The 20,949-nt window shown below is 45.1% G+C and overlaps 1 protein-coding gene across 1 annotated transcript in view; it reads right to left on the reverse strand.

Moving 5' to 3' along the window:
- Positions 1–12,262: 12,262 nt before the first annotated feature.
- Positions 12,263–20,949, reverse strand: part of LOC144492996 (LON peptidase N-terminal domain and RING finger protein 3-like) — a 47,286-nt gene continuing 38,599 nt past the window's right edge. Inside the window, exons 10-12 of the mRNA XM_078211754.1 lie at positions 19,526–19,688; positions 18,208–18,357; positions 12,263–14,674 (exon numbers count right to left, since the gene is read on the reverse strand). Coding sequence (XP_078067880.1) covers positions 14,516–14,674; positions 18,208–18,357; positions 19,526–19,688 — 472 coding nt within the window. The 3' untranslated portion in view covers positions 12,263–14,515. The remainder of the gene's footprint in view (positions 14,675–18,207; positions 18,358–19,525; positions 19,689–20,949) is intronic.

Raw genomic sequence — 20,949 nt, forward strand, 5'->3', positions numbered from 1 at the left:
TTGACGCAGTGACATTTTAGGAACGGTGATATATTTCCAAGTCACGGTGGTGAGTGGTTTGGAGGGGAACTTGGTGGTGTTCCCATGCACCTGTTGCCCTTGTCCTTCTAGATGATTGTAGTTGTGGGTTTGGAAGGTGTTGCCTAAAGTGCCTTGGTGAGTACCTAAAGTGCATCTTGTAGATCGTACACACTGCTGCTACTGTGTGTCGGTGGCGGGGGAATGAATGTTTGTGGATGGAGTGCCGATCAAGTGAGCTACTTTGTCCTGGGTGGTGTTGAGCTTCTTCAGTGCTGTTGGAGCTGCACCCATCCAGGCAAGTGGAGATTATTCCATCACACTCCTGACTTGGGCTTGTAGATGGTGAAAAGGCTTTGGGGGGGTCAGGAGATGAGTTACTCACGGCAAGATCTCTAGCCTCTGACCTGCTCTTGCAGCCACAGTACTTATATGGTTGGTCCAGTTGAGTTTATGGTCAATGGTAACCCCCAGGATGTTAATCGTTAGGGATTCAGCGATGGTAATACCATTGAATGTCAAAGGGTGATGGTTAGATTCTTGCTTGTTTGAGATGGTCATTGCCTGGCATTTGTAAGGCAGTTTGCAGTCAATATGCGCGATCTTCTTGCAGATCCTCTCCACTTGGAGCCGGCAGTTTGCGGCAGTGTCTTTGTGTCCTGTTTGTGATCAGAACTCCCACCCACCTGACGAAGGAACAGCCTGTTCCCGAAAGCTAGTGGCTTTTGCTACCAAATAAACCTGTTGGACTTTAACCTGGTGTTGTTGGACTTCTTAATTTGTAAGGCAGTCCAGAGAAAGTCGATCCCAAATATGGAGAGATTTTCTTATGAGGAGAGGTTGAATAGGTTGGGCCTGCACACACTGGAGTATAGAAAAATGATAAACGACCTTATTGAGATACATAGCATTCTCAGGAAGAACAAAGAACAAAGAACAGTACAGCACAGGAAACAGGCCCTTTGGCCCTCTAAGCCTGTGCCGCTCCTTGGTCCAACTAGACCAATCGTTTGTATCCCTCCATTCCCAGGCTGCTCATGTGACGATCCAGGTAAGTCTTAAACGATGTCAGCGTGCCTGCCTCCACCACCCTACTTGGCAGCGCATTCCAGGCCCCCACCACCCTCTGTGTAAAAAACATCCCTCTAATATCTGAGTTATACTTCGCCCCTCTCACCTTGAGCCTGTGACCCCTCATGATCGTCACTTCTGATCTGGGAAAAAGCTTCCCACCGTTCACCCTATCTATCCCCTTCATAATCTTGTACACCTCTATTAGATCTCCCCTCATTCTCCGTCTTTCCAGGGAGAACAACCCCAGTTTACCCAATCTCTCCTCATAGCATATGGCCCTCCATACCAGGCAACATCCTGGTAAACCTTCTCTGCACTCTCTCTAACGCCTCCACATCCTTCTGGTAGTGCGGCGACCAGAACTGGACGCAGTACTCCAAATGTGGCCTAACCAGCGTTCTATACAGCTGCATCATCAGACTCCAGCTTTTATACTCTATACTCCGTCCTATAAAGGCAAGCATACCATATGCCTTCTTCACCACCTTCTCCACCTGTGTTGCCACCTTCAAGGATTTGTGGACTTGCACACCAAGGTCCCTCTGTGTTTCTATACTCTTGATGGCTCTGCCATTTATTGTATAACTCCTCCCTACATTATTTCTTCCAAAATGTATCACTTCGCATTCATCCGGATTAAATTCCATCTGCCACCTCTCTGCCCAATTTTCCAGCCTATCTATATCCTGCTGTATTGCCCGACAATGCTCTTTGCTATCCGCAAGTCCAGCCATCTTCGTGTCATCTGCAAACTTGCTGAAAACACCAGTTACACCTTCTTCCAAATCATTTATATATATCACAAATAGCAGAGGTCCCAGTACAGAGCCCTGCGGAACACCAGTGGTCACAGACCTCCAGCCGGAAAAAGACCCTTCGACCGCTACCCTCTGTCTCCTATGGCCAAGCCAGTTCTCCACCCATCTAGCCACTTCTCCTTGTATCCCATGAGCCTTAACTTTCTTAACCAACCTGCCATGTGGGACTTTGTCCAATGCCTTACTGAAATCCATATAGACGACATCCACGGCCCTTCCTTCATCAACCGTTTTTGTCGCTTCCTCAAAAAACTCCACCAAATTTGTAAAGCACGACCTCCCTCTTACAAAACCATGCTGTCTGTCACTAATGAGATTGTTCCGTTCTAAATGCACATACATCCTGTCTCTAAGAATCCTCTCCAACAACTTCCCTACCACAGACGTCAAGCTCACCGGCCTATAATTTCCTGGGTTATCCCTACTACCCTTCTTAAACAATGGGACCACATTCGCTATCCTCCAATCCTCAGGGACCTCACCTGTGTCCAAAGAAGCGACAAAGATTTCCGTCAGAGTCCCAGCAATTTCATCTCTCATCTCCCTGAGCAGTCTAGGATAGATGCCATCAGGCCCTGGGGCTTTGTCAGTTTTAATGTTCCCTAAAAAACCTAACACTTCCTCCCTTGTAATGGAGATTTTCTCTAACGGGTCAACACCTCCCTCCGAGACACTCCCAGTTAACACATCCCTCTCCTTCGTGAATACCAATGCAAAGTATTCATTTAGGATCTCCCCTATTCCCTTGGGTTCTAAGCATAATTCCCCTCCTTTGTCCCTGAGAGGTCCGATTTTCTCCCTGACAACTCTTTTGTTCCTAACGTATGAATAGAATGCCTTAGAATTCTCCTTAATCCTGCCTGCCAAGAACATCTCGTGACCTCTTTTTGCCCTTCTAACTCCCCTTTTGAGTTCTTTCCTATTCTCTCTGTATTCCTCCAGAGCTCCATCTGTTTTCAGTTGCCTGGACTTAACGTACGCCTCCCTTTTCATTTTAATCAGATCCTCAATTTCCCTGGTTATCCACGGCTCTCGAATCCTACCTTTCCTATCTTTCCTTTTTACAGGCACATGCCTATCCTGCAGCCTTATCAATTGTTCCTTAAAAGTCTCCCACATGCCAGATGTGGACTTACCCTTGAACATCCTCTCCCAATCAACGTCCACCAATTCCTGCCTAATCCGGCTATAGTTAGCCTTCCCCCAATTTAGCACCCTGCCCGTAGGACAGTACTCATCCTTGTCCATTACTATCCTAAAGTTAACAGAGTTGTGGTCACTATTTGCCACATGTTCCCCTACCGAAACTTTGACGACCTGACCGGGCTAATTTCCCAGTACTAGGTCCAGTATAGCTACCTCTCTAGTCGGGCTATCTACATACTGTTCCAAAGAACCTTCCAGTATGCATTTTACAAATTCCTCCCCATCTGGAACCCCAGCTCTAAGCACTTTCCAGTCTATACCAGGGAAATTAAAGTCCCCCACTACAACAACCCTATTTTTTCTGCACCTATCCAGAATCTCCTGACATATCCTTTCCTCCACTTCCCGTGGGTTTGGCGGGGTCGATGCTGAGAGGTTGCTTCCTCTCGTGGGAGAATCTAGGACCAGAGGACATAATTTCAGAGTGAGGGTTTGCCCATTTAAGACAGAGATGAGGAGGAATTTCTTCTCTCAGAGGGTAGTGAAGCTGCGGAATTCTTTATATCGCAGAGAGCTGTGGAAGTTGTGTTGTTAAATATGTTTAAGGCTGAGATAGGTTTTTAATCAGTAAGGGAATCAAAGGTTATGAGGATAAGGCAGGAAAGTGAAGTTGAGGATTATCGTATCAGGTCAGTTATGGTCCCATTGAATGGTGGTGCAGACTTGATGGGCAGAATGGCCTACAACTGATCCTACGTCTTACGGTCTTCTGGGATGTTACTTGCCACTTGTCAGCCCAAGCCTGGATATTGTTCAGGTGTTGCTGCATTTGGATATGGACTGCTTCAGTATCTGAGGAGTCACAAATAATGCTAAACATTGCGGAGTCATCAACGACCATTCCCACTTTTGAGCTTATGATGGAAGGAAGCTCATTGCTGAAGCAGCTGAAGATGATTGGGCCCAGGACATTAACCTGGTGCTGAGATGACAGACTGACAACAACCACCGCCTTTGTGCTCAATATGAGTCCAAACAGCGGAGTGTTTTGCCCTGATTCCTGCTGGATTGCTGACTGGTCAACATGTTGACTGCTGACCTCTGGTCAATGAGAAGCTGGAAGGTATTCAAGTCCGATAGTTTTCCACAGGCTACTCCACTATCCAGATTTATTTAGAAATGACATATTTCCCAGAAATGGGGAAATAACTGGTACTTAGTAACACAAGTGGCCATTTATAATACAAGCAATTCCGATCACATGAATTTCAAACAAATTTGTTTTCATTTTGCAGCTTCTGGTAAAATCTTGGAAAGGGAACATCTCTGGTGGTTAAAATTTAAGTGTAGCTTATGGAACTCGACACAACCTTCTACATATTGGCCGGAATTTTACTGGCCTGTCCGCCACGGGAATCGGAGCGGGTGAGGGGCGGAGCATGGGAAGGTCCGTTGACCTCGGCGGGGTTTTACAGTTTCAGGATGAGCGAGACCATAAAATCCCTCCCCCTGTGTCAAATGTGGCTAAGCAGGCAGAATTTCTGTCACGCCGTAGGATTGGGTACATGATCTAGCTTGAGACTTCATCTGGGACACATCCTGAGGTACTAATGTCGGGAAGAATTGGAATTTCCTGGTCAATATTTATTCTTCAGCACTAAAATTTTTATTATCTGGTGTTGTCACATTGACAGCTGTACTTTTTAAGACGACGTTAAATCCATTAGACACCAAATAGACACTGAAATGATCATTGAAATCAGTTTGTATCCGTGCTTTGAGTGAATTAGTTGGTGTTTTGGTTGGTATGTTGGTATTGCTGGTATGTGTGTACTTGTTCTTTTTTCTGTGTCTTGCAGTCACCTTTAACTAACAATTTTTTTTGTTCCTTGTAAACTTTCCATTAGGGCGGCACAGTGACGCAGTGGTTAGCACTGGTGCCTCACAGCGCCAGGGACCCGGGTTCAATTCCCTCATTCCGCACCAGCAGAAAGTGTTTCACTCCATTTATGGCATCAAACCCTTCACTATGAACAGGTCAGTCAGATAGTCCCTCACTCCCTTATATTCAAAGAATTCCCACTCACCTGAAGAAGGGGCTTGCAGCTCCGAAAGCTTGTGTGGCTTTTGCTACCAAATAAACCTGTTGGACTTTAACCTGGTGTTGTTGAACTTCTTACTGTGTCTCATAGCGCCAGGGATCCAGGTTCAATTCCCAGCTTCGATCACTGTCTGTGCAGAGTTTGCACATTGTCCCCATATCTGCGTGGGTTTCCTCCGGGCACTCCGGTTTCCTCCCACAGTCTAAAAGATGTGCTGGTTAGATGCATTGGCCATGCTAAATTCTCCCTCAGTGTACCCGGAGTGTGGCGACTGGGGGATTTTCACAGTAACTTCATTGCACTGGTAATGTAAGCCAACTTGTGACACTAATGAATAAACTTTACACTTAAACACCAAGCGTGATTGATTTGTGTGAGATGTAAGACCTTGTAATCACATAGATTGCGTGTTCATTCCTTTAAAATTCATTTGCGATTTGGGCGTTGTTGGCAAGACAACATTTATTACTGATCGCCAATTGCCCTTGAGAGGGCGGTAGTGAGCTGGCCTCTTGAAACTTAGTAAGAAGTTTAACAACACCAGGTTAAAGTCCAACAGGTTTATTTGGTAGCAAAAGCCACACAAGCTTTCGAGGCTCTGAGCCCCTTCTTCAGGTGAGTGGGAATTCTGTTCACAAACAGAACTTATAAGACACAGACTCAATTTACATGAATAATGGTTGGAATGCGAATACTTACAACTAATCCAGTCTTTAAGAAACAAAACAATGGGAGTGGAGAGAGCATCAAGACAGGCTAAAAAGATGTGTATTGTCTCCAGACAAGACAGCCAGTGAAACTCTGCAGGTCCACGCAACTGTGGGAGTTACAAATAGTGTGACATAAATTCTGATTCTAGGATCGCATGATAAAGACACAATGGAGTCCAACGCCGGCATCTCCACCTCTTGAAACTTGGCAATCTATGTGGTGTTAGTACACCCACATTGCTGTTAGGGAGTGTGTTCCAGGATTTCGAACAAACACCAATTCCAAGTCAATTTTCCCGCCTTTCTGGCCCCGGCTCACAGAATGGAATTCTCCGTTGGTCTCGGGCAGGATTTTACGAGCCTCGCCCGAGCAAGGTTGTAAAATCCTGCAAGATGTGTAATTTGGTGGGAAATTTGAATCGGAATAACAAGCTGGTTATGTTACGGGACCAGGAAGCCAGAGACCTGGACGAATGATCAGAGATACGAGTTCTTAATCCCACCGTGGGATTTAAATTCATTTATCTGAATAAAATTCTGAAATAAAAATCTAATCTCAGTAATGGCCACTTTGGAACTTCTAGATTATCAGGGTGGAGGAGCGTTGGAGGAGTGGAGGGTTGACTCAATGCCTGTATGTGTGTAGGGGTGGCGAAGTGGGGGTGGGGTTGCCCCATTCCTTGGGGAGTGGGTCAGAATTTCCCCAATGTTTGTAGGGGGGGAAGGGGGTTGGTGAAAATATATTTTCAATGCAGTTTGGAGTATGCTTTAAATGTGGCGCCCCAAACACAATGGAGTTGGCCTGGTCAGCTTCATCAGATCCAACCCCATCAGAGTGAGGGTGGAAACCATGTCCCCCGATTCTCTGTGTACTAAGCATCAGAGAATCTGGAGAGAAAACTCAGCTCTGCAACTGGAGAGCCACACACCAATTTTATAACTGAAAGTGACACTTTGACAAATTATAGGAAGATTCCATCTATATGTGTCTCCAGACCCACAGCATTGTGGTTAACTCACAGCCGCCCTGAGTTAATCTACTTAGGTGCAAGCCGTTTTGTTTTATTCAAGGCAGTGGCTCACCACCACCTTTTCAAGGGCAATTAAGGCTGAGCAATAAAAGCTGGAGTCGACAGCAATGCCCACATCCAGTTAATGAATAAAACAAGTGATTGTAACCCTGTGCTTCTAGATAACAGAGGTCACATTCTCCACGAGTCTGCATGGGTTTCCTTCTGGTGCTCCAGTTTCCTCCCACAGTCCAGAGGTGTGCAGGTTAGGTTGATTGGCTATGCTAAATTGCCCCTGGGTGTCCCAAGATGTGTGAGTTGGGGGATTAGCAAGGTAAATACGTGGATTTACGTGGCTGGGACCTGGATAGGATGGTCTGTCGCAGAGTCAGTGCAGACGCGATCGGCAGAATGGCCTCGTTCTGCACTGTAGGGATTCTAGGATTTTCTGGCCGGAATTTTACTAGCTCGTCCGCCCTGGCTCGCAGAACGGAAATCTCCGCTGGCCTTGGGCGATATTTTATGATCTCGCCCGAGTGAGGTGTAAAATCCTGCCCTATGTGCTTGGGATTTGATTTAATTTATTATTGTCACATGTATTAGCATACAGTGAAAAGTATTGTTTCTTGCACGCTATACAGACAGAGCATACCGTTCATAGAGAAGGAAACAAGAGTGCAGAATGTAGTGTTACAGTCATAACTAGGGCGTAGAGAAAGATCAACTTAATGCAAGGTAAGTCCATTCAAAAGTCTGACAGCAGCAGGGAAGAAGCTGTTCTTGAGTCGGTTGGTATGTGACCTCAGACTTTTGCATCTTTTTCCGTAAGAAGGTGGAAGAGAGAATGTCCGGGGTGCATGGGGTCCTTAATTATGCTGGCTGCTTTGCTGAGGCAGCGGGAAGTGTAGACAAAGTCAATGGATGGGAGTCAAAAGAGAAAATGCTGGAAAATCTCAGCTGGTCTGGCAGGTATCTGCAAGGAGAGAAAAGAGCTGATGTTTCAAGTCCAGACGATCCTTTGTCAAAGTGCCCTTTGTCAATGGATAGGAGGCTGGTTTGTGTGATGGATTGGGCTACGTTCATGACCTTTTGTAGTTCCTTGTGGTCTTGGGCAGAGCAGGAGCCAAAACAAGCTGTGATACAACCAAAAAGAATGCTTTCTATGGTGCATCTGTAAAAGTTGAGGTGCCATCAAAGGAAATGTAATATATAAGCAGAGTACAAACTGGAGAACAAGGGGACAGCTAATGTCCAAAGAAACTTTAATAATCTGGCACAAGTTTGAACATCATCGTTATTAATGTGATTCATGGCATATTCCATTGTAATCTTAATGCTGGAGCATTGTGTTTAGAATTGTGTTTAGAATAAAAACCACAAACTACAGGTTATACAATGTTTTATTTACCATCTTGGTTGTTGTAACTGTACTTGCCACATTTCATTTTAATTGCACTTTCAAATCTTAGTTTATTTAAATATTTGCTTCTTGAGTGTCTCATTTATATAAACCACAAACAAAGCTGGAAACTAATGACCAGTCACTAAGAAACATCAATGAGCACACAAACACATAACAAAACCTTTAGTTAATTTCACAGGAATTACATTTATTATTCAAGCGACTGCAATATTGAAGATACATTTAATCTCAGAACATTCAGGAAGCATCTGCCCTTGTATTTTGCTACTGATTGTAGAAAAATAGAGGAACATTACAATCATAAAATGGCAACAGCACGGCAGGAGGCTATTCAGCCCGTCATGTCCATGCTGGCTCTCTGCAAGAGTTACACAGCTAGTCCCACTCCCTTGCTTCTCCCCTGTAGCCTTGCATCAAATAATTACCCAATTCCCTCTTAAAAGTCATGATTGGATCTGCCTCCATCACGCTTTCAGGGAAGACATTCTTGATCCTGATCACATACTGCACAGTCAGGAAGAGGAGGTGGATATTCAGCACCTCCTGCGACATTCATAGAATCCCTCCAGTGCAGAATAAGATCATTTGGCCCATTGAGTCTGTACTGACTGTTACCCAGATCCTATCCCCGTATTCCCACGTATTTACCCCGCTAATCCTCCTAATCTATACATCTTGGGACACTAAGGGGCAATTTACCATGGCTAATCCAGCTAACCCGCACATCTTTGGACTGTGGGAGGAAACCGGAGCACCCGGAAGAAACCCATGCAGACATGGGGAGAATGTGCAAACTCCGCACAGTCACCTGAGGCCGGAATTGAACTCGGGTCCCTAGCACTATGAGGGATCAGTGCTAACCGCTGTGCTGCCCCATGATCAGTTGGGTCATGGCTGAAATGCTCCCCATCTCTATTCAGCCACCTTTGCTCCGTGTCCCCTGATATCCTAATTTATTCAGCAGGAATTTATTGATGTCAATCTTGAAGGCCCCAATTGATCCTTCTGTATCCACAGCCCATTGGGGGAAGAGAGAGAGTTCCTGAAACAAAATGACTTACAATAACAAATAAGGGTTAAAAAAAAACGAGGTCACGTTAGTCATTGCAAGAAGGACATGCCGGAGCAAATGATTTGGATTGTGGTGGAAGGAAGGAGAAAAGGCTCAGAATGTATTAAAATACTTAATTTCAGCACTCAAATACTCAAACCTTCATTCAATGCCACATTGCTTCATGAAACTCAATATGGACAAGTATAAGGTATTGGAAGGAGAAATGGGTATCACAATGGATGACATGGAAGGTGTTCTGGAAAGGGATTTGGACCAGTTAAAAAATTCAGTGCTTCAATTTCTGGAGAGAAGCAAGAATGGGAGCACACGCTCAGTTACATTGCTTGAGCAGCAGGGCGCAAGTCCGAGGATGTCAAGGCTAAAACTATATATGCCCCAGTCATCTTAAAGCTCTTGAGGCAAGAGAGAGAAAATGCTCAGAGTTAATGTTCAGAGGATAAAGTATAAACACCAGCACAGCCCAGTTGAGCCAGATGACCGGTTTCTGTGCTGTTCTTTCTACATGAAGATAGTTACTGCACACACGTCAATGCAGACCATGACATGCACCTTTACAAAGCTGCGTAGTGACCGGCATGCGCACAGAGGGCTGGATCCTCTGGCTTCCCAGCCACGCGTTTCTTGTACGCTCGCTGGGATCTTCTAGTCCCACTGCTGTCAATGGGATTTCCCATTCATTCCACTTCATGCCAGGAAAACAGCAGCGGGTGGCGGGGGGCGGGAGGGGGGGGGGGGGGGGTTTGGGGGTGTGCTGTCAGCAAGACTGAAAGATTCTGCTCGCTGGAGAATTCCAGCCAATCAAAGAGTTTGGAGAAACTGGGCTCTTTTACCCTTGAAACAAAGTAAATCTAAGGGAAACTTACAAAACCAAACACCATATTAGATCCTAGGGGAAGTTCACAGTAACTTCATTGCAGTGTTCATGTAAGCTTTACTTGTGACTAATAAATAAACTTTAAGCTTTAACCCCTGAAACTCCTTCCCAAAACCCCTTTGCATCTCTCTCTCTCCTCCATTAATACGCTCCTTAAAACCTATGACTTCGGTCAAGCAATGTCCTAAGGAAGTCCTTGTGTGGTTCAATGTTGAATTTTGTTTGGCAATGTTCCTGTGAAGTGCCTTGGAATGTTTAACTATATTAAAGGTGCTATATAAATGCAAGTTGTTTTACATATGGTTAATTGGACAAGCCAAAAAGAAAAACGAGAACAAGAGACCATGGCGGGGGCGGGGGGGGGGGGGGGGGGAGTTTTCCCATCCCATCCGTCAGGGGAATCATAGCAGGCGGCAGTGGGGGGGGGGGGGGGGGGGGGGGGGGCGGACCATGCAAAGGTCTGTTGACTTTGGGCAGGGATTTCTGGTTTTGGGATGAGCGTGGCCAGAAAATCCCGCCCCGAAAATCCTGCGCCATGGGTTAAAACTGGTGAAAGGACCTTTTACGGCACAAAGGATTTCTTCACGCATAAGAAATCACCCCAAGTACAGTCTTCCTGGTCGCATTGTGAAAGGGACACCAGCACTCAAGAAACAGGTGGAAATCAGGAATCATTCCCCTCAAAAAACTGGGAGTCAATGGAAAATGTCAAAACTGAGACTGATAAGATATTTGTTTGGCAACAGAATTAGGGTCACGGAAGGCAGGCAGACGGAATTAAGATATCACATTGAAACATGGAAGATCATGAGGGGGGCTGGATCAGGTGGAGAGCAGGAGGCTGTTTTCTCCTGCGAGGGGAACTAGAAGTCCAGGACATATTTTAAGAATAAGTGGTCTCCCTTTTAAAACAGCGATGAAGAGAAATCTTTTCTCTTGGAGGCTCATTAGAGTGTGGACTTCTCTTCCCAGTACATCGTGGAGATTGGATCTTTAAATTCAAGGCTGAGTTAGATAGATTTTGGTTAGATAGGGAGTCAAAGGTTATGGGAGGCATACAGCAAAATGGAGTTGAGACCACATTCAGATTAGTCATGATCTGATTGGAAGGTGGACCAGGTTCTAAGGGCTGATTGGCCTACCCCTGCTCCGAAGTCCTACGTTCCTATATTCTGTTTCGCTATTCCTGTCAACCATAACCATGTGGCAGTAAACAGGATTGAGCTGAGTAATCACTTCAATCCCTAGGTTCTTGACACAATGCGGCAACCTAATGTCTCTTTAACTTGGAGGGACGTCTTAAGATGGGTTGAAATGTACTCTGTCATTTGCATCTATCTTGTGAAACTGAAGTTGCTTTACACCAGCATGTAATATACTGTATGTCCACGCTTACTTCAGCCAGGTCCCTCTGTTGTGTGTACCTCCCTCTTTCTTGTGAACTTCCGCTGTAAATATGTACACAGTACAAAGCGCCAAAATGGGCGCTCACCGAACTCGGCTGGACAAGTGCCAAGACTAAATTCTGGTTCTATCTGCAGTCTCAATGAATGGAAATGTAAACAGTGATATCAGCTCTTTATTTGCACCGTTATCCAGTTCAGGACACAGTAAGAAGTCTCACAACACCAGGTTAAAGTCCAACAGGTTTATTTGGAATCATGAGCCTACGGAGCGGCGCTCCTTCATTAGGTGAGTGGCGCCACTCACCTGAGGAAGGAGCAGCGTTCCGAAAGCTCGTGATTCCAAATAAACCTGTTGGACTTTAACCTGGTGTTGTGAGACTTCTTACTGTGCCCACCCCAGTCCAACGCTGGCATCTCCACACCACAGTTCAGGACACACCAGGCAAATTTGCAAAGGAGAGGACAACAATGAGAAGATCAGAACTTTCACCTTATATTAAAGCAGACCTTAATCATTTTAATAAAGAAAGTGGTTTGAGGGAATGTTGGACTATGCAGGGGAAGCTGAGACATTTAGTAATATGCATGAATAATTTAGGTGGAAATAAAGGTTAAACAGGCACAGTTGTTTTATTGAAATTGTCTGGTTAAATTGTACTTATTTGTCAAACACTACTAATTCACCACATTAAATTTAGTTACAGTGAAACCTCAGGGATGGAAACAGTGTACTGCTAATCTGGGCATTCTCTCTTTCTGATCACAGAATACAGTGTCTCTCAGTTCTTATATTTTTCGATTGAGTGGCGCCTGAAGATAGCGGCAATCTAATGTCTCTTTATCTTGGAGGGACATCTTGAGATGTGTCGAAATGTACTCTGTAGATAATTTGGGGCCTGATTCTAATCACAACTCGTTACCTAAACCCACTCAACGCAAACAGGACAGGCTATCGTGAGTTAACGCGGAATAAGCCAGTGCCGAAACCCCTAGCCTTTTAGCTGGTAGGTCGGCCTTCAAAATTACTTCACAGCTTTATCTGAATGATGACACTGAAGCAACAGGTTACATTCAAGCAAGAAAGATTGTGGATCAGTTGAAATGCACTTAACATAGTCCAGTTTTGCGAACTGTATGTAATGCAATTAAGACTTATTAAGGCTAGGGGCATCGACTAGTTACGATTATGTTCAGACAAAAGTCAATTGCACAATTACACTCACGCTACATCTAAACAAAGGTACATGATTCGAATACAGTGTTTTTAAAACATACAGTTCTCAACCAAAACAGTCCTCTATATAATCAGAATGTGCATTAAAAGGCAGAATTTTGCTACTCGATCCTAATCTACATTAGTATATTAAGCCCAACGTTTTTTAAGATGTATGATATAATACTTGACGCAGAATGTGACACATTTTGTCAGTACAGGAAGTTGAAATTATTGCACACCTCCAGATGCTGTGTGCACAAGACATGGATTGTTGCAAAAATAAGATAATAAATATATTTAACTTTGGCTTTATGAGAACACACGAGAAGGAATGTGCAAATTTTCAGGTTAAACTGAATGTTACTGATAATATAATGGGAATCCAAAATCTGACAAGGTGCAAACATGTTCTTCAAGTAAAAAAAACCCAAACGTCCCCAGGCTAAGTGGTCCGTTCTCGTATTAGCTTGTGCTGGACACAATGATTGATGTCCATGGAAGACTAGGTGCTTCTAAAGACCATAAATGCTACGCAACCTTAGTTTTTACATATATTTTAATTTGAGGGAGGTGTGGGGCGGCAGAGTGGATCAGAGCACCATGCTGCAGTGCGAGAGAGTTTAAGCCCTGATCTCAGTTGTGTTACTGCAGGGAGGCACTGAACGCAGATCTCTGGAGTGGAGGGGTGTCAGGCAAGAGACAATCGGAAATTCAAAGTCGCCATAGTCCCAGTTGACAGGCTGACTGGTGGTGATTTAACCCGAGGATCACCACACCTCAGGCGAGGGGCAAGGTTGAGAAGGTTCGTGAATTACCTCAGCCGGTGCGGGAACTGAACCCGCGTTGTTGGCGCCGCTCTGCATCACAAACCGGCCGTCCAGCCAACTGAGCTAAACAGGCCCCCACCGGCAAATTCAAAAGGGGTTGGCTTTTTCTTGTGTGCCTCATTGCAGCTAGTTCATCAAAGTCCTGTTGGACGCTCCGTGAATAAGTCGTAAACCTGCTTTCTTGGTTTCAATTTGTGCATTAAACCAGGAAAAGGAGAGCGGGAAGGAGAGACAGATTTGGTCTTGCATTTAAAAAGAGAGTTACAAAAAAATATTACTTATGTTTGAGTTTTAAGATTAACTCAAAAAAAAAGGCTTGCATGCAAACTTGTACCTCCCCGAGTATTTGTTTTCCTGCCATAAATAATACATTTCCCTCACCATATCCTTTAGGACTGAAGGTCACCATTTTAAACTATTTTGTACTTTGTATATTCCTAGTATATTTTAGCTCGACCCCAGGTTGAGTTAGAACTAGATAAGAAAGCAAAAATAATTTAAAAACCTCTGTTGCTCCATAAATATACATATGATTTAACAAAAATATACATTTTCAAAATAAGGTATTTTGGGATTCAGGCTGTAAAAATAGTCACAAAAATGTACTCAGATTTTAGCACTAAATGCCCTCAATTGATTATATTATCAGTAACATTCTTCACGTAATCCTGACTCTGCACATTCTTCACTAGATGAGATTCCTTTCACCGGACTGCTGCAGTGGACATGAACTTAGAAAAACCTCGCTTGTGTGGTGGCAACACGTGTCCCGGCCACAACACACAGGCAAGCACAGAATCAACCCCAGACCATCAGTCACCGCGGGCAGTTGCGTGACATGAATAAGAGCACACGGCGGATACCATTCAAGCGTTCCTGAAGCGTCGTCATGGCGAGAAAGGGAAGTTGAGCCCGACTTTCCAGCGGGAGGACAGCCAGCAGCCACCAGCACCAACCTGGGCCGTTCGGACTTGCCTGGGGGACAAAGAAAAGCACAAAACAAAAAGGTCAGCAGAAAGGGATCAAAGCCGTGGACGCGGGGAGATCTGAAATTAAAACAGTAGATGTCTGGAAGCACCAGCAGGGTTAAGACACAGAGCTAAGGTTACCAGTCCCATACAACTCCTCATTGGAATGGCACGGTAGCACAGTGGTTAGCACTGCTGCCTCATTGCGCCAGGAACCCGGGTTCGATTCCCGGCTCGGGTCACTGTCTGTGTGGAGTTTGCACATTCTTCTCGTGTCTGCGTGAGCTTCCTCCGGGTGCTCCAGTTTCCTCCCACAGTCCAAAGATGTGCGGGTCAGGTTGATTGGCCATGCTCAATTGCCCGTTTGTGCCAGAGGGATTAGCAGGGTAAATACATTGGGTTACGGGGAGGGATTGCTGTTGGTACAGGCTTGATGGACCAAATGGCCTCCTCCTGCACTGTTGGGATTCTATGAATTAAAGAGAGGCAGAAAATACAATGGATTTTATGCTGTTGAAAAAGCGAAAAGGAACCTTTTTCAACAGGTTAAAACCAGCACATTTCTGCCACTCACCAGTGGAAAGGAGAAATCAAAATAAATTCTAGTCCTGAGTTAACAACCATCCAAGATTGCCCTGGAGCCCCCAGGAATTAAACATTAACCTTTGGGACACTTCTTCAGGCAACAAAGGAGAAAAATCATAGGGCTGTATTATTCAAATCTCACTATAGGTTGGGAGTCTTTTCTCTGGAAGAGAAAGTTGATAGGTGCCCTTGTGGAGATCTTCAAAATGATGAAAGAGCTTGATAGGGCTGATACGGAGATGATGTTTCCACTGGAGGTAAACCAAATCACAAATGCATCTGATGGAGAATTCAGGAGAAAATTCTTGACTTGGAAAATGGGTAAAATGTGCTGTTTCCTCCCAGCAGGAAGAGTGAGGTGAAATAACATAGAAACATGTCAGGGAAGCTATAAAAGCACATGAGAAAGAAAAAGTCTAAAGTTTATTTATTAGTGTCACATGTAGGCTTACTTTAACACTGCAATGAAGTTACTGTGAAAATCCCCTAGTCGCCACACTCCGGTGCCTGTTCGGGTACACTGAAAGAGAATTTAGCATGGCTGATGCACCTAACCAGCACGTCTTTTGGACTGTGAGAGGAAACCGCAGTACCCGGAGGAAACCCACACAGACACGGGGACAATGTGCAGTCTCCACACAGACAGTGACCCAAGCTGGGAATCGAACCCGGGTCCCTGGCGCTGTCAGTCAGCAGGGCTAACCACTGTGTCACCGTGCTGCCTGTAAAGAAATAGAAGATGATGTTGATGAAGTGGAGATGTCGGCATTGGACTGGGGTAGGCACAGTAAGAAGTCTCACAACACCAGGTAAAAGTCCAACAAGTTTATTTGGAATCACGAGCTTTCGAAGCACTGCTCCTTCATCAGGTGAGTGGAGGAAGATTCTTTGCCGTGAGTTCAAAGGAAGAAAATGTCATCGATGTAAGGCAGCTCCACTCACCTGATGAAGGGGCAGTGCTCCGAAAGCTCATGATTCCAAATGAACCTGTTGGACTTTAACCTGGTGTTGTGAGACTTCTTGATGTTGATGAAGATGGCTGAAGAGGGTTGGGAGCATTCTCGTGTGGAGCACCAATGCCAACCAGCCAAACAACCTTTTTCTGTGCTGTAAATACTGTGTGAACTGCTTTTTAAAAAAAAATGATCGTGCTTGTTAAAACCGTTTCTGAAACAAAATAGAACATAGAACATAGAACATTACAGCGCAGTACAGGCCCTTCGGCCCTCGGTGTTGCGCCGACCTGTGAAACCATTCTAAAGCCCATCTAACCTACACTATTCCAATATCATCCATATGTTTATCCAATGACCATATAAATGCCCTTAATGTTGGCGAGTCCACTACTGTTGCAGGCAGGCATTCCACGCCCTTAATACTCTCTGAGTAACGAACCTACCTCTGACATCTGTCCTATATCTATCACCCCTCAATTTAAAGCTATGTTCCCTCGTGCTAGCCATCACCATCCGAGGAAAAAGGCTCTCACCGTCCATCCTATCTAATCCTCTGATCATCTTGTATGCCTCTATTAAGTCACCTCTTAACCTTCTTCTCTCTAACAAAAACAGCCTCAAGTCCCACAGCCTTTCCTCATAAGAGCTTCCCACCATACCAGGCAACATCCTGGTAAATCTCCTCTGCACCCTTTCCAATGCTTCCACATCTTTCCTATAATGCGGTGACCAGAACTGTACACAATACTCCAAGTCCGGCCGCACCAGAGTTTTGTACAGCTGCAATATGACCTCATGGCTCCGAAACTCAATCCCTCTACCAATAAAAGTTAACACACCATATGCCTTCTTAACAACCCTATCAACCTGGGTGCCAACTTTCAGGGATCTATGCACATGGACACCAAGATCTCTCTGCTCATCCACACTACCAAGTATCTTACCATTAGCCCAGTACTCTGTATTCCTGTTACTCCTTCCAAAGTGAATCACCTCACACTTTTCCGCATTAAACTCCATTTGCCACCTCTCAACCCAGCTCTGCAGCTTATCTATGTCCCTCTGTAACCTGCAACATCCTTCTGCACTGTCCACAACTCCACCGACTTTAGTGTCATCCGCAAATTTACTAACCCATCCTTCTACGCTCTCATCCAGGTCATTTATAAAAATGACAAACAGCAGTGGCCCCAAAACAGATCCTTGCGGTACACCACTAGTAACTGAACTCCAGGATGAACATTTCCCATCAACCACCACCCTCTGTCTTCTTACAGCTAGCCAATTTCTGATCCAAACCGCTAAATCACCCTCAATCCCATGCCTCCGTATCTTCTGCAATAGCTTACCATGGGTAACCTTATCAAACACTTTACTGAAATCCATATACACCACCTCAACTGCTTTACCCTTATCCGCCTCTTTGGTCACCTTCTCAAAGAACTCAATAAAGTTTGTGAGGCACGACCTACCCTTCACAAAACCATGTTGACTATCCCTAATCAAATTATTCCTTTCTAGATGATTATAAATCCTATCTCTTATAATCCTTTCCAAAACTTTGCCCACAACAGAAGTAAGGCTCACTGGTCTATAATTACCAGGGTTGTCTCTACTCCCCTTCTTGAACACGGGGACAACATTTGTTATCCTCCAGTCTTCTGGCACTATTCCTGTAGACAATGATGACATAAAGATCAAAGCCAAAGGCTCTGCAATCTCCTCCCTAGCCTCCCAGAGAATCCTCGGATAAATTCCATCCGGCCCAGGGGACTTATCTATTTTCACACTTTCCAGAATTGCTCACACCTCATCCTTATGAACCTCAATCCTGTCTAGTCCAATAGCCTGTATCTCAGTATTCTCCTCAACAACATTGTCTTTTTCCTGTGTGAATACTGACGAAAAATATTCATTTAGCGCCTCTTCTATTTCTTCGGACTCCACGCACAACTTCCCACTACTGTCCTGGTACGTGTACAGTCATGAGCTAACACACCTGTATATCTGTATCCTTCCTTGGCATTGGTCCAAAGTGGCTCAGAATTCGAGTCTTCAATACTTGCTTGAGGGAGCTGAACCACATGTACGCTTGATCATACACTAAGTCATGTAGGCGAATGAGCTCAGCATAATCCTCTCCCTCTACCTGTTATGTGGAAAAGTTCATGAGATGACAGAAGAGTTAGTGATACATTGAAGAAATTCCCTGGCTGATGATCAGATAAATGGCATGTGTGTATAGATACACTTACACCACCTCCACCTCCCTCTACTTAATGTCTTCCTCGTATTTGCCAATTGGAAAAACATCCAGAGCAGGATTGAAGAGGAATGTTTAAGAACATAAGAACTAGGAGCAGGAGTAGGCCATCTGGCCCCTCGAGTCTGCTCCGCCATTCAGTAAGATCATGGTTGATTTCCACAGAATATCTTATAATGATCTGGAATGTGCTTTCTGAAAGGGTGGTGGAAGCAGATTCAACAGTAGCTGTCAAAAGCGAATTGGATAAGAGAAAATTCTTGCAGGGCTGTGAGGAACAACTAGACAGTGGGGTCGAATTGGGTCGCTCTCTGAAAGAGCCAGTACAAGGACAATGGACCAAATGGGCTCCTTTGGTACTGTACAATTCTATCAGTTTATTCACAAGTTCTCCTGTGGCACCAGAATCCTGCGGAAAATAAAGTTCAAGTCTAAAAATGGTCTTTCATATTATCTCCATCAATAACCGCCACACAATTGTCAAAGGATCATAAAAGCAAAATGCTGATATTTGACTAAAACAAGAAAATGCTGGCAAAACTCAGCATGTTTAGGCAGCATCTATGGAGACTAGAAACAGTGTTAATGTTTCGAGTCTGTATGACTCTTCTTCAGGGTGGCACAGTGGTTAGCACTGCTGCCTCACAGCGCCAGGGACCTGGGTTCAATTCCGACCTTGGGTGACTGGGTGGAGTTTGTACTTTCTCTCCGTGTCTGTGTGGTTCCTCCAGGTGGTCCGGTTTCCTCCCAACTCCAATGATGTGCAGTTGAGATGGATTGGCCATGGTAAATTGCCGCTTAGTGTCCCAAGATGTGTGGGTTAGGTGAGTAAGCCATGGGAAATGTGCGGGGTTGTGGGGATGGGGTGGAGGGGGGGTGCTGGGTATGATGAGCCTGTGCAGACTTGATGGGCCAAATGGCCTCCTTCTGCACTGTAGGTATTCTATGGCTCGGGCTCTGAAGAATAGTCATACAGGCTTGAAATGTTCATTCTGTTTCTCTGTCAAAAATATATTGATTTTTCAGATGCACGGTATCCTTCGTACAGTTTCACCTTTTTATCTTCAAGGTATTCAATATCTGCAGTGCTGTAGCCATCCTTTTCACTGTGTCGCAACACCTTAAACCTTCGCCTGCCAATAGTGTCCACGACGGAACGACCGTCCGAAAAAAACTCGACACTTCTGACCTCCAGCATACAGCCATAATCAGCAAAACTATGTGGGATAAAATGAACACAGTTATAATATGGGGGGAGCATGGTGGCACAGTGCTTAGCACTACTATCTCACAGCGCCAGGGACCCGGGTTCGATTCCTGGTTTGGGTCATTGTCTGTGCGGACTTTGCATGTTCTCCCCTTTACTGCATGGGTTTCCTCCAGGTGCTCCGGTTTCCTCCCACAGTCCGAAAGAAGTGCTGGTTAGATGCATTGGCCATGCTAAATTCTCCCTCAATGTGCCCGAACAGGTGTTGGAGTGTGACGACTATATATATACCAACTATGAAGAGTTCTAAGTGGCATTAAAGATGTGCGGATTCGGTGGATTGGCCATACTAAGTTGTCCCTTAGTGTCAGGGGGACCAGCAGAGTAAATATGTGGGGTTATGGGGAGAGGGCCTGGGTGAGATTGTTGGTGCAGGCTTGATGGGCCGAATGGCCACCTTCGGCTCTGGAGAAATTCTATGAATCTTGAAGTGGCTCAATGGGTAGTAAAGTCCTTTCTGAGTCAGTATGCTGTGCGTTCAAATATCAATCCAGAGACTTGGAATCATGGATTCCAGCTGTTCCCTTAGTTGAAGGGTCAGTTATGAGGGGTCACAAGTTAAAAGTGAGGGGTGGGAGGTTTAGGAGGGATTTGAGGAAAAATCTTTTTACCCAGAGGGAGGTGGTGGTCTGGAATGTGCTGCCTGGGAGGGTGGTGGAGGCGGGATGCCTCACATCCTTTAAAAAGCACCTGGATGAATACTTGGCATGTCATAACATTCAAGGCTATGGGCCAAGTGCTGGCAAGTGGGATTAGGTGGGGCAGGGCAGAGCCTTTGATGCGTCGGTGCAGACTCGATGGGCCTCTTCTGCACTGCAGTATTCTGCGATTCTATGACTTCAGCACATGATCTAGAGCGACAAGCACGGTGCGGTGCTGAAGGAATGCTGCATCATTGGAGGCTGTTGCCCTTCAGATGCAACTGAGGAAATGTCCACCTTCTCAAGTGTTTGATCTCATGTTGTGCGGGGTTTGCACGTTCTCCCCGTGTCTGTGTGGGTTTCCTCCGGGTGCTCCGGTTTCCTCCCACAGTCTGAGAGGCGTGCTGGTTAGGTGCATTGACCCGAACAGGCGCCGAAGTGTGGCGACTAGGGGAATTTCACAGTAACTTTATTGCAGTGTTAATGTAAGGCTTACTTGTGACTTATGAAATAAACTTTAAAACTTAAACAATCTGAAGAGCAGATGGTCTGGTCTAATTGCTATTTGTG

This window comes from Mustelus asterias, chromosome 4 (genome assembly GCF_964213995.1).
Source record: "Mustelus asterias chromosome 4, sMusAst1.hap1.1, whole genome shotgun sequence".
NCBI classification, from domain to species: domain Eukaryota; kingdom Metazoa; phylum Chordata; class Chondrichthyes; order Carcharhiniformes; family Triakidae; genus Mustelus; species Mustelus asterias.